General features: G+C 36.1%; 1 protein-coding gene across 2 annotated transcripts in view; it reads left to right on the plus strand.

The window, feature by feature from the left end:
* LOC144965804 (general transcription and DNA repair factor IIH helicase/translocase subunit XPB-like) overlaps positions 1-1,744 on the plus strand; it is an 18,797-nt gene extending 17,053 nt beyond the window's left edge. For both annotated transcript variants that reach the window (XM_078901544.1, XM_078901545.1), the window contains exon 21: positions 862-1,744. In XM_078901544.1, the coding sequence (XP_078757670.1) occupies positions 862-987 (126 nt within the window). In that variant the 3' untranslated portion in view covers positions 988-1,744. The remainder of the gene's footprint in view (positions 1-861) is intronic.
* Positions 1,745-13,508: the final 11,764 nt, after the last annotated feature.

Below are 13,508 nucleotides of genomic sequence, written 5' to 3' on the forward strand. Positions count from 1 at the left end.
TATGTAATTATATCTATAGACGTAAGAGAAATGAAATATGATGTTAAATTGATGAGGGCAATGGCAGATAAAGTTAATGCCAGCAATTCAGTAGTGCTTTAAGTTTTAGTTTAACGGCATTGGAAATATTGAGTGATCAGCAATAACAATACTTTTTCAAATCCCCAGTCCCCCTCTCATTATTTTTCTATTTGCAAATAGACTTGTTATAACGATGAGTGATACAGAGACTGAGACTGGGAATATTGAGAACTACTTTTGAATTAGAAGCTGTAATTGGAAGTTAAAAATGCTCTCATTCATCTGAAAATACCACAATCTATACATACACACATTCACACACGTGCATAGCCGAAGAAAGTGCAATGCATTGATTGTTACTGCAGAATTTTGTCATACGTTTCAAAATGTCCCATTAATTTTGACAAATCTGAACATTATTGGAACTAAATCAAAATATTATAATTTGGCTCTTTCCCTTAAAAATGGATGGTAACAAGAATTTGGGAATAACAAAAATTTATGCTTGGAACTGGTTCTCTTGTTATAACTAAGCTCTGCGATATTCAGTCTGATTGAAGATGAAAAAAAAAAAAGAAAAAAGAAGCTTAATATTAACAGGATTTTTTAAAGAACAGCGAGATAGAGAAAGTGGAGCTGGTTCTTTTGCTTTTTGATATGCAAGGTGACACCTTATAAAAAGTTTCACTTTCCTGAATAAATGTTAATGACCAGTTTTCCTTCCTAATGACTTTTCTAGATTGAATACATTACATATTAATGGATCTAAATTACTCCACACTTTGTTTTGCTCTACTATGGGTAAAATCTTGATTTACTTTCCTCTATTTTCTGTGACAGGTACAACGTAAAACTGGCAACATGTCATCATTGTCTGGTGCAGATGATGCAGTCTACATGGAATATTCCAAGAATCGTAAAGCTACAGGCCATGTCCATCCTCTTTTTAAGAAATTCAAGAAATAATTCCAGACCATGTTTGTTTCTTCCAAATTATAAATCAATCAATTCATGGAGTTCACTATCAATTTTTTAAAAAGTTTTCTTGAACTGTTATATTGAAAGGAATTTTTTTCTGGCCTGTCCCCCCTATATTCACCTAGCATTGATTGAGTAGCTGCTATTGTGCGTGTAGTGTGAAAGAATCCAGGGCAAAATCGAGCTCCTTGGTTTAAAAAAAAAAAAAATAACTGTCCTCAATTCACATACAGCATGTAATAATCATTGGACACAACCTTGTCTGCTCTTTTAATGATCCACCTAGCACAGTTGTAGAGCACTTGATTCACAAGCAAAGGGACTGATATCGATTTGTATTTGTAGTGCAGTTGAGATATTTTTGTGACCTCCTCTTCACCCTGTAATGATTGGGTAAATAGGTCTATTAGATCTCATGGAAAGTTCTCAGTGATTGTATGGATCACTATAGTCTTATCACTGAGAACTTTCATGAGATCTAACAGACCTAGTTACCCAATTGCTCACTACCCTTTGTATAGGACATTATAGTCTAAGGGTAGTAAGAAATTGTTTTACACTACAGAAACTGAGATAAATTACAGTTTCATGGGCCTTACGTGGTTCTAAAGGACACATTTTTAAAATTTGCCTGCTGTTTTGAGTATTTGTTGATTTATTGTAATTTGTGAAATAAAAAATGCAAGTGGTAACGGAATATTGAAAGTTTACATGACAAAAATGTAATAAACTTTGTAAAAAGCAATTTTGTTTGATTTTTTTTTCTTCAGTCAGATTATAAATTTATCTTGAAACTTCTCAATTATTTGATTTGTCATTTATACTTTTCTATCATTCTTTGTCGTCTTTATGTTCATTTTCACAACTTGAACCATAAGATAAAAGATCTTTTTTAACAAATTCTCCCTCTCTCTCACTCTTTGTAAATATTTAACGTAGGTCTACAGTGGATAAAGTGTGGCACAGTGGTAGTGTCTCATCTTTTCACAAAAATTGAGCAATGTTAAGCATGTTCAGTGTCTGGATAGGTGACAGTGATCATGGAAAATTCTGGTTCTGACAGTCTATTGTAATTGTGTTAGTACAAAAAGAAAGCCTTACAGGTGGCTGGTACTGTATGAATTAGAAATATGGTTCTGTGTGGCCTGCCGGGGGAATAAATGAAACATTTTGTGAGGCACGTTGAGCATGGTTAATCCGTGGAAATGTGCTAAATAAATGCTTATTAATTTTTTTTTTATTTTAATCCACTTTAGGACTGGAGAATATTGGTCCATGTAAGGGTAGTTTCTACATGTCACCTTTGCAATTTCTTCTATTTCTATACATCATAATATGTCCATTCCATGAGGTATTGTGCCAGTCATCAATAACTAGACCATTTGGTTTTGTCTGGGAATCTTGCTGGCAGAGAGAAAGTCATGGATTCGCATGGATGCAAAATGTCCAGCTTTTTTGGAATGGACTTTAATTTAAGTCACTCCACATTATACTGTTTTTAGCAGTAGGTCATATTTCATAATAAGTTTCAGGCTTTTTGAATGTGTTAGAAATGGATTCAGGCTTTTATGGCCTAACCTATTTGCACTCATGAATTCATCCTGTTTACGAGTTTCTTTTTTTTTCTTTTCGTTTCCTTATAAATCAACTAAATTAACACGATATTTAATGATCAAATATATATTTTGTGTAACCCTTTATATGCGGGTCTATGCTTGTGTCTGGTCGGACTGTGGCTTTATCTGGATGGAGTTCCTTACCTCCTATAGTGGACAGGGAGGCACTTACTGTGTCTTCTATCCCCCTATGTTTTCCAACCTGCTTACTGTCTTTGTCTTGGAATGAGATTACTTGGTTTTGTCCTGTCCCTGGCTGGGAGTGAAACAGTAAATTGTATAATTAGAGTTTTGGGAGATTATATTATTTTGTCTTGTAAATCATTTTTCTGATATGCACTGTATTATTTTTGTTTTACATATATATGGTTGTAAACATTTGAGTGTGTTCTTCATAGTGGGGACCTGTGCTTGTGTCAGGATGAGACGTTTAGGTGATCTCAAAACTAAGTACACTGATAGTGTGCTCTTGGAATCTACTTATGTCCACTATTTGAAAAAATCCCTTTTGTCTTACTTTTTGTTGGGTGCTTTTATTATAATTCTAGAACTTTTTACTATACCATTTCTTCCTTTTTACTGGCATTGATATGATCTGAATGTGTTACAAGTGCCGTACAACCCTTAAAAACAAACAAAACTGTGGCTATATATATATATATTAACAATTAAGGAGCACGAATTATATCTATTATCACACCTTTTAAAAAATATTTCTCGCCTACAAATTTGTTTCAGCCGATGCAATGGCTTCTTCAGTGCAGCGAAATATGTTGTAGATATTTTTTAATATTTCTTTTTTTTCTGTTTAGTGAAGCTACATGTGATAAATATTTCTTTTTTTTCTGTACTACTACTACTACTACTACTACTACTACTACTACTACTACTACTACTACTACCACTACTACTACTACTACTACTACTACTACTACTACTACTACTATTACTACCACTACTTCTATTGCTACTGCTACTACTACTACTGCTGCTACTAATTCTACTACTACTACTTCTGCTACTGGGTGGGATCTTTGACCTCCCATGGTGGTCAAGATGTCACACTGCGTCTTCTGTCCCCTATATTTGCTTTCCGAGTTGCTGTCTGTCTTTGTCTTGGAGTGAGATTAGTTGGTTTTGTCCTGGCCCTTGCCATAGTCCTTAGCTGAGAGGGAAACAGTCAAATTTTTAGTATTAGTTTAGAGAAATTGTATTTTTTTTCCTTGTAAATCACTTCTCTGTTATGTATTGTTAGTTATGTATTCTGTTTCAGATATATTTTGTAAAGATTTGAATCTATTCTCCAGGTGGAATCCTGTGTTGGTGTCTGGATGAGACTTTTAGGTGATCTCAAACTAAGTACATTGATGGTTTTGCTCTTGGAATCTATATCCGTTCCCTATTTGAATAGTTCCCCTTTGTCTTACTTTTTCTCGTGTCCTTTTAATTGATATTGTAGAATCTTATCATCATCCCATTATCTTCCTTTTTCGCCGGCAATTTTATGAAGTTGTTCTCTTTTTGAAGAATTGTTGATATTTAATTAAAGAATCAATGAAATAATGATTATTAAAGTGACATTTTTTTCTTAATTTGATAGAGGAAATACAATTTCAAAATGACAAAAGTGAAAATAGTTCATTATTTCAAAGTACAGTTTTGAAACTACGTGAAACCCAGAGAAAGAAATAACAAGAAAGAGGATAAGAGAGGAAAAGAAAGAATGAGCAAGTAAAATACACACACACACACACACACACACACACACGCATGATAGAGAGAAGAGAGAGAGAAAGAGAGACTGCTTGTGCATGAAGAGGGCAGAGGGAAATAGAGAAAAGATTGAATCTTTTATAAATGTATGTGTGTGTGTGTGTGTATGTGTGTGTGTGTGTATGTGTGTGTTTGCTTATGTATGTTTGTATAATATGTGAAAGAAACAAGATGGAGACAGAGAGCGTGTGGTAGATATAAAGAAAGGGATGGAGGCGGAGCAAATATTTGCGTGGATAGTTTAAGAAAGCTTTTATTTGCTTCAGAATAAGTCATAGTCACTCAATTGGAAACATATTACTCAATGAGATTGTAATTAAAGAAATGAGACGGGTCAAATCATTCATTGCATGGTTTCCATTTTTAGTCATATGACAGCTTGAGGAGGAGGGGGTGGGTCTTATTTTGTAAGGACTAACATGAAAACATGTCATTGAATCTTCTTTTTTGAACTGCATCCTCATGTTCTTTATAACGTGTCACTAGTGATCACCACCCCTTGTGGTCAATCATCAGCTGTATTCAACTTTCCTCTCCACTTTTTCTTATGTTCACCCACATTGTAGATTGTCTAACAAGCCACACCCATCCTTTCAGTATACAAAGAAAACACGACAAAACGAACATCTCTCTCTATCTATCCCCCCCCCCCCCCCCTCTCTCTCTCTCTCTCTCTCTCTCTCTCTCTTTCTCTGTCTCTCTCTCGCTGTTTGTCCCTCTCTCCTTTTCATCTATCTATCTGTCTATCTATCTGTCTATCTATCTATCTATCTATCTATCTATCTATCTATCTATCTATCTATCTATCTATCTATCTATCTATCTATCTATCTACCTATCCATTAATCGGTCTGTCTCTGGGTGGGGATCCTACCTCCCATAGTGGGCAGGGAGGTACATACGGTGTCTTCTATCCCCTTATATCTGTTATCCAACATGCTTTCTATCTTTGTCTTGGAATGAGATTACTTAGTTTTTTTTCCTGGCCCTCGTCGGAGTCCTGGCTGGGAGGGAAACAGTCAAATGCATAGTTATTGTTTTGGGAGATGATATTTTTTTTCCTTGTAAATCATCTCTCTGTTATGTATTATTATATTTGTTATTTTTAATGTATAATGTTGGTCTTTGTTGGATTTTTGTGCTTGTGTCCGGATGAGACAGGTGATCTCAAACTAATTACATTGGTGGTATGTTCTTGGAATCTACCTCTGATCCCTATTCGTTCCCATCCCCTTTGTCTTACTTTCTCTTGGGTGCATTAATTGTAATTCTAGAACTTTTTACAATCCCATTTTCTTCCTTTCCTTTTCATTGGCGCTGATATAATCTAAATGTGTTGCAAGCGCCGTAAAACCCTTAAAAACAAAACAACAACAAAACATAGGTCTCTCTCTCTCTCTCTCTCTCTCTCTCTCTCTCTCTCTCTCTCTCTCTCTCTCTCTCTCAGTCTATTTATATATCGATACATTTAACTTTTTCATTGTATTTCCACCGGCATAGCTTTAATTTTTTAAGGCTCTATTTACTTTTCTGCTTTTAAAAATTTATTGAAAAGATGTTTATCCTACATCAATCTCTGTAAGATTAGACAACTGGTGATCCGATTAAAGACTTAGCTTGTGCTATAATTTTATGAATAAAAAAGGAGGGACAAAGGACCCTCACCTCGATCATTAACCAATGCAATAGACAGAGAAATAGTAGCACGCGTTGTGTATCAAAATGCAGAAACACACACACACATGTACCTAACTGTCGATTCACCCATAAATTCTCTGAGATAGATAAAGACACGCCCTTTGTTGTGATATCTTACACATGCTATTGCTGGAGGAAAGGACTCAATATTATTAAGCATTGGAAATGGTGGCTCTCTGAGTGAAAGCAAGGATTATATACTCGTTGGTGAAAGTCAACTCGTGATTTGAACGTGTCACTGAAAGTGGCATTTTTTAACTTGAAATTTATATAAATTATCGTCAATATTCATGTTGAATTATTATGTTTTTATGTAGAAAAATCATTGTAGTTTCTGAAACCGCCAAAAACTGAAATTTGATAATTTTAACCATTTTCACTTTAAAGCCGATTTACTTCGTTTTTCATATCCTGACTTAACCCTATTCCTGCCCTGTGGGGTACATTTGTACCCCAAGGCCTGCTTTTTTTTTTTGGCTCTGAAATATTTATTTTTCAACGGATTTGCCCCAAATTTGGGCAATTCCTCAGAAATAATGAGTTATAAATGATACTGAAAAACTGTTTGAAAAAAATGAGTAGTTTTTGAGATACACATGCATGACGTTTCCCATATCCTTTTCCTGCACTGTGAGACTGTGGGGTACAAATGTACCCCAGACTCTTATATAGGGAAAAAACAAAAATATACCGATTCCTGCACTATGGGGTACATATGTACCCCATACTAAACCTTAGTAAAATACATTTTTTTCCTTTATATCCCATTGTGTTTGTGATTGGGAGCAACAGCTAAGCTGTATAGCAAATTTTTGGTAGTGGTTCAGTGTCACACAGTGATGCTTTAGGCATAAGGATAAAGTTCAACTCTCCGTCCCTTGGTGTATGACCTTGAATTGATACAGGTATATATTTTTAATAGAATAATCTGTTCATCACACATTATTTATAATCGTTCTGGTCATCATCATCATCATCATCATCATCATCATCATCATCATCATCATCATCATCACCACCACCACCACCACCACCACCACCACCACCACCACCACCACCACTACAATCATTATCATCATCCTCCATAACAATCAACGTAATACTATTATTCGTACTCTTAAAACTGCCAATCTGCTTGTGATCATTATTATAACATCGCTATTTCCACTACCATCACAACAAACAAGCATCACCACCCTCATCACAACAACAGCAATTCCTTCCACTGCTACTGCAACCATCATCACACCGACATGACTATTACTACTACTACTACTACTACTACTACTACTACTACTACTACTACTACTACTACTACTACTACTACTACTACTACTACTACTACTATTACTACTACGACTACAATTACTACTACAACAACTTCTACTACAATTACTACTACTACTACTACTACTACTACTACTACTACTACTACTACTATTACTACTACTACTACTACTACTACTACTACTACTACTACTACTACTACTACCTGGGTGGGGTTCCTACCTCCCATAGCGGGCAGGGAGGTACTTGCTGTGTCTTATATCCCCTCTTATCTGTTTTCCAGTTGTTTTCTGTCTTTGTCTTGGAATGAGATTGCTTGGTTCTGTCCTGGCCCTGGTCGGGGTCCTGGCTGGGAGGGAAACAGTCAAATGCATAGTTATTGTTTTGGGAGATGATCTTTTTTTCCTTGTAAATCATCTCTCTGTTATGTATTATTATATTTGTTATATTTTATAATGTAAGCATTTGAATGTATTCCTCTTAGTGGGGGGCAGTGCTTGTATCCAGATGAGACTTATTGGTGATCTCAAACTAAGTACATTGATGGTATGCTCTTGGAATCTACATCTGATCCCTATTTGTTCCCAGTTCCCCCTTGTCTTACTTTTTCTTGGATACTTTAATTGTAATTCTAGAACTTTTTACTATCCCATTTTCTTCCTTTTTACTGGCGCTGATATAACCTAAATGTGTTGCAAGTGCCGTAAAACCCTTAAAAACAAAACAAACTACTACTACTACTACTACTACTACTACTACTACTACTACTACTACTACTACTACTATTGCGACTACTACTACTGCTACTACTACTACTACTACTACTACTACTACTACTACGACAACAACAACAACAAACACTATCATGGTCATAAACAATCGTCTCTTTTAGTTATCATGAGTATATAACACTAAACGTCCCTGATGCAGAACATAATTGACACATAACCCTCCCCCCTTCCCTTAGTAAACCGTTCATTGTTCCTTTTTTATAAAGATTGTAAATCTTAAAATCTTTCTGTTTTTCTTATGGTATTCACCCATATTGCTCACTCTATGGCTTGCTATTATGACCCATGTCCTCTAATAGTGGCTGCCACTACGGACATAATTGCGTTTCTTAAAACTTTTTGAAAATTATTTCTATTGAAGGAGAGCCTGGTTCTTAAATAAAATAGGTAAAACATGATTTCCACACAAAAAGGCATGATTTTGTCGGGTTCTGGCAATACTACATTAATTTCTTTCTGCTCCATTGTTCACCTAACAGTGGTGATCTTGAAGTTGTTCTTCCCAGCATTGAGAGAAAGACAATTCCACATTTGCCTCGGGCAACGTCTCGAGTAAGGAGGATTAAGGTCAGATACAGCGATGCATTATCAATTGCAGCCATACACCACCTCCTTGAGACTATGGTGCACTTACTATGAAGTCTGGTGTCCTTTACACACAAAACAGTGATTGGGATAATTTTGATAGTGAATCTAGCGATGGCACCAGATTCTAACTTTGGGATCAACTTTTACTCAATGAGCATCGTAAGAGTCAAGGAGGTTGGCCAGAGCTATCCAGCAACTTTAAAGCTTAGCTGCTGCAGGCCTTTGAAAGAAAATCACATTTTCTTGATGTCCTCCTTAATTCTCTGCCAGGAGCGCAAGCGCGCACAAACCAATGTGATGCCAATTGATTGAATACCAAAGAAAGGCCATTACCAATCAGAGTCAGAGGTTAATGACAACAAATCACCCCTTTCTTTCACTTGGCTGTGATGGATAGGGCTGACCAAAGGCTCATTATGAATGCAAACCCAAATTTTCAAAAATGGAAATTCTAGCGACCATTCAACCAGAACCAGGTTTTCAGGTGAATTAAATAATCAAATGTGAATTGGGGAAATATGAGGTCATGGAAGTAGTCTGAATTGAGCTGAAAATACTCCCGGGGGGGGGGGGGGGTTAATGACCTCTACGACATGAAATTGGGTCCCTAAATTGAAGTTCACACACTGTTGCAACAAACAGTCTGAGGCCAAGACCGAGATGAGTGTTGACAAGACACAAGACAACTTTCCTTGTTGCAAATCACCGCAGCAAGTCACAGAGTATCGATTGTACTATGTACATTGATGAAGCTTGCAAGTGATTTCAAAACTACTTCTAGAGTAGTTAATGGTTCTAGAAATTGTTCGATAAATTATATTTTGTGAAAAATGCTCATCAATGGACCATGTCCTCTTCAGATGATAGTTAACCATTGCAACTGTCCATTTCACACAAGACATTCCAACAGAGTGAATTTGACAAAACCAGGGGTTTTAATAAGTTATTTTGGATTATATATGAAGTAAACCAAATTGGGAACACAACTAAAGACGTCACAGGATCACCAGCATATGACTAGTTTTGTAGCAAAGACAAGCAATCTTGATCATGGTCAGTGGCTGGTTGGATGGTGATAATAATAACAGATTAGCCGTGGCACTGTCTTTGGAAAAAGTATTTTCATATATCATCCCTTTCTCTTTGGTGTGAAGAAAGGTAACCGAATATGAGCCATGATAGTTAATATTATAAGAATGGTAGAACAGAAAGAGGCCCTACATGTTGCGTTTACTGTATGAAATGAAAATTCTATTTCATATGGCCTGTGCAGTGAATTGTACTGGAACTGCACACCACAAGTATGAATTAGAGATAAGAAGAGGCACATACATTTCCCATGAACAACATTTGTACCCAAAGTACAGATATTGAATTAATATTAAAATAAATATCCATTACTCTGAAATGCATTTATTGTGCTGAAAAAAAAGGAATACATACAGTATTTACATATTTCTCATATAAGTGTAGGATACATAGGTACCCCATAGTGCAGGAATAGGAATATCAAGATTAAATTGCTCTTATGAGTCTGGGGTACATTTGTACCCCACAGTACAGGAATAGGAATATTAAGATTTTTTCCTTATGTGAGGGTCTGGGTTACATTTGTACCCCGCAGTGCAGGAATCGGGGTTGTTAAACACAGTGCAGGAATAGGGTTAATACCGCATCGAGGCGTGGGGCACATTATATATTAAGTAGTAATACGTTATGTAGTAGTACATTCTGAGCAATTTGATTAATACAAAATACACACACACACACACACACACACACACACACATTGCAGCCCTGTAAAGATTTTGGCAAACGAGATCCGTTTTGATGCAAACCGACATCTTGCTCAGTTTGGATTAACTCTTTTGTTTTCAATATAATTTGTAAGAATCAAAGAGATTAGCCATGATGGGAGACAATTTGTCACAATGCACGGTTGTCAATCCCAAAACAAATGATTTCGCTCAGTCACTCTCAACAATGTCTAACTGTTGTCTAGACTAAGCCCAGTCCCCTCGCCTACTATCTAATGGTCACAGATGACCTCACAAATCCATACTGCAAAGCCCCGCCCTCTTTTGTCTCAAATGGGATGGTGACACAATAATGTAGCATTGAACCCCACTCTACTACTACTACTACTACTACTACTACTACTACTACTACTACTACTACTACTACTACTACTACTACTACCACTATTACTACTACTACTACTACTACTACTACTACTACTACTACTACTATTACTACTACTACTACTACTACTACTACTACTACTACTACTACTACTACTACTACTACTGCTGCTGCTGCTGCTGCTGCTTCTACTACTACTACTACTACTACTACTACTACTACTACTACTACTACTACTACTACTACTACTACTACTACTATTAATTTATTTGTTTTGCAATCTTTTCAATTTTCAATTTATAGTGACAGTTTTAACTATTTTACAGTGTTGAAAGAATTCATATAAAGCGCGGCTCTGGTTGTGGAACTGCTCCTTGTTTATATATAGACATTATATTTCCATTATCTTTTTTATCTTATTGTGTAAATTATAACACGTCTGTACAAAAAAAATTCCCTTTTTTGGGGGGATGCAATAAAGTATTATTATTATTATTACTACTACTACTACTACTACTACTACTACTACTACTACTACTACTACTACTACTACTACTACTACTACTACTGCTGCTGCTGCTGGTGGTACTGCTGCTGCTGCTGGTACTACTACTGCTACTACTACTATATGCACTACTACTAATTCTATTATTATTATTATTATTATTATTATTATTATTATTATTATTATTATTATTATTATTATTATTATTATTATTATTATTATATGAACATATTGCGGACATCTTCAATCAAAGGTTTGAACATTATCACCATCACCTGGATATTAATAAAGGCGAGCTGATAACAATACAAAAGCCAGGAAAACCGAAAGGATCTCCAAAGAATTTGAAACCAATAACGCTGTTTAATACAATTAGAAACGCGCTCTCCTTGATCACACCGAATAGAATTAAACCGTTTATCGAAAATTATTTGTCACATAGCCAAAGCAGATTCAGGACGGAGAGAAGTGCTGCAGAAGTTGTTTGGACCCATAAATGGCTTGCTGCCAAACCCCTGTCAGAAAAAAAGAAAAGAAATAGTTATAACTGGAATAGATATGTTTGCAGTCTTCGAAACCATCAATTGCCAATCCTTGTTATAGATTATGAAAGGAATAGTTATGGAAGATGAAGTTAGATTAATCCGATTCCTTATAAGTGAAACCTGGATAACGACCAAAATAATCGGTGCCTCAGAGGACAACTCTTTGTTTGGCGACATCGGTACACCACAAAGGGACAGCTTGAGCCCTGTTTTATTTATCATTTACATAGAAAATGCTTTAAAAGATGTACCTTCGGCCCAATTACGTTTTGAAAACGAACTCCCCGTGGAAATTGCATATATTTAGACGACATTGACTTTATTGGCATCAAACAAGTCAGTGTAAAAGATCCAAAAAGCTTTACAAAAACACCAACTGTACGTCAATGCTGAAAAAACAAAACAAAACAAAACAACAAAAATACAAACCCAGATGTAAACTACTGTCAAGGAAGAAAGATGGATGGAGAGCCACGGAAAAGGTAGGATCACTAATAGGAGACAAGGAAGATGTAGAAAGAAGAAAGCGTTTATCGACGGTTGCACTAAATAAATTATTACGTTTATGGATTAGAAAAGATAAAATAAAAATAAACACTAAAATCAAATTATACACAACCATAGTAAAATCCGTGCTTATATATATCTGCGGAACATGGGCATCGACCGGAACCGAAGAGCAAAGATTAGACAGAGTGGACAGAAAACTACTTAAAAGAGTCCTGAATATAATATACGACATCCCACAAAAATAAGCAATACAACATTGTATGAAAAATGCAATGAAAGACCCTTATTTATTCAAACCGTGAAGGCAATATGGCGGTTTTTTTTTTTTTTGGGGTGAGACGAAAATATACCAGTTAATAGAGCCATGAATACTTTTTTTTTTTCCATCCCATCTGGACACAAGAATTATAAAGGCAGACCACCCGCGTGAATTCACACTGTCCTGAATAGAGACTTAAAACGCCTCCAAAATAACGAAGAATTAAAATCAAAGGAAGATCTTATGAAATTAAATTAGCATCCACAGCAAAAGACGGTGAACTGTGGAAGTAATTTACACAGCTGATTAGAGAGACAGCCTAGGCGTCCCGATCGGATGATTAGGAAGCGAAAGGCCTTAAGTCAGTAAGTCATTATTATTATTATTATTATTATTATTATTATTATTATTATTATTATTATTATTATTATCTCGACAGTAGTAGTAGTTTCTTATGGTTACACCTCCAAGTGAACCGTTTCACTCCAGTCCAGGTATTTTTGTCCTCCTTGATGGACGGTATCATAGCCCCCTGGCACGGCTGTGGACGGGCAGTGCAGGACCAAGTGGTCCATATCTTGTTTGGCACCACCACATGCTGTGCACTTGGGCGAATCTCGGTAGCCCCAGCGGTACAGGTTTGTCGCTGTCCTGCCGTGTCGGGATCTGATCCTGTTTGCATGTACCCACTGCTTTCTTGTCAGCTATTGGAAAAAATCATCTCGACAGTTATGACGTTACACAATGATGACTAAACTAACCGTGCTTGCTTTTCTTTTCAATGCCTGACAGATA

Source organism: Berghia stephanieae, chromosome 2 (assembly GCF_034508935.2).
Source record: "Berghia stephanieae isolate SIO BIC M18660-M18661 chromosome 2, UCSD_Bste_1.3, whole genome shotgun sequence".
In the NCBI taxonomy this organism is placed as follows: Eukaryota; Metazoa; Mollusca; class Gastropoda; order Nudibranchia; family Aeolidiidae; genus Berghia; species Berghia stephanieae.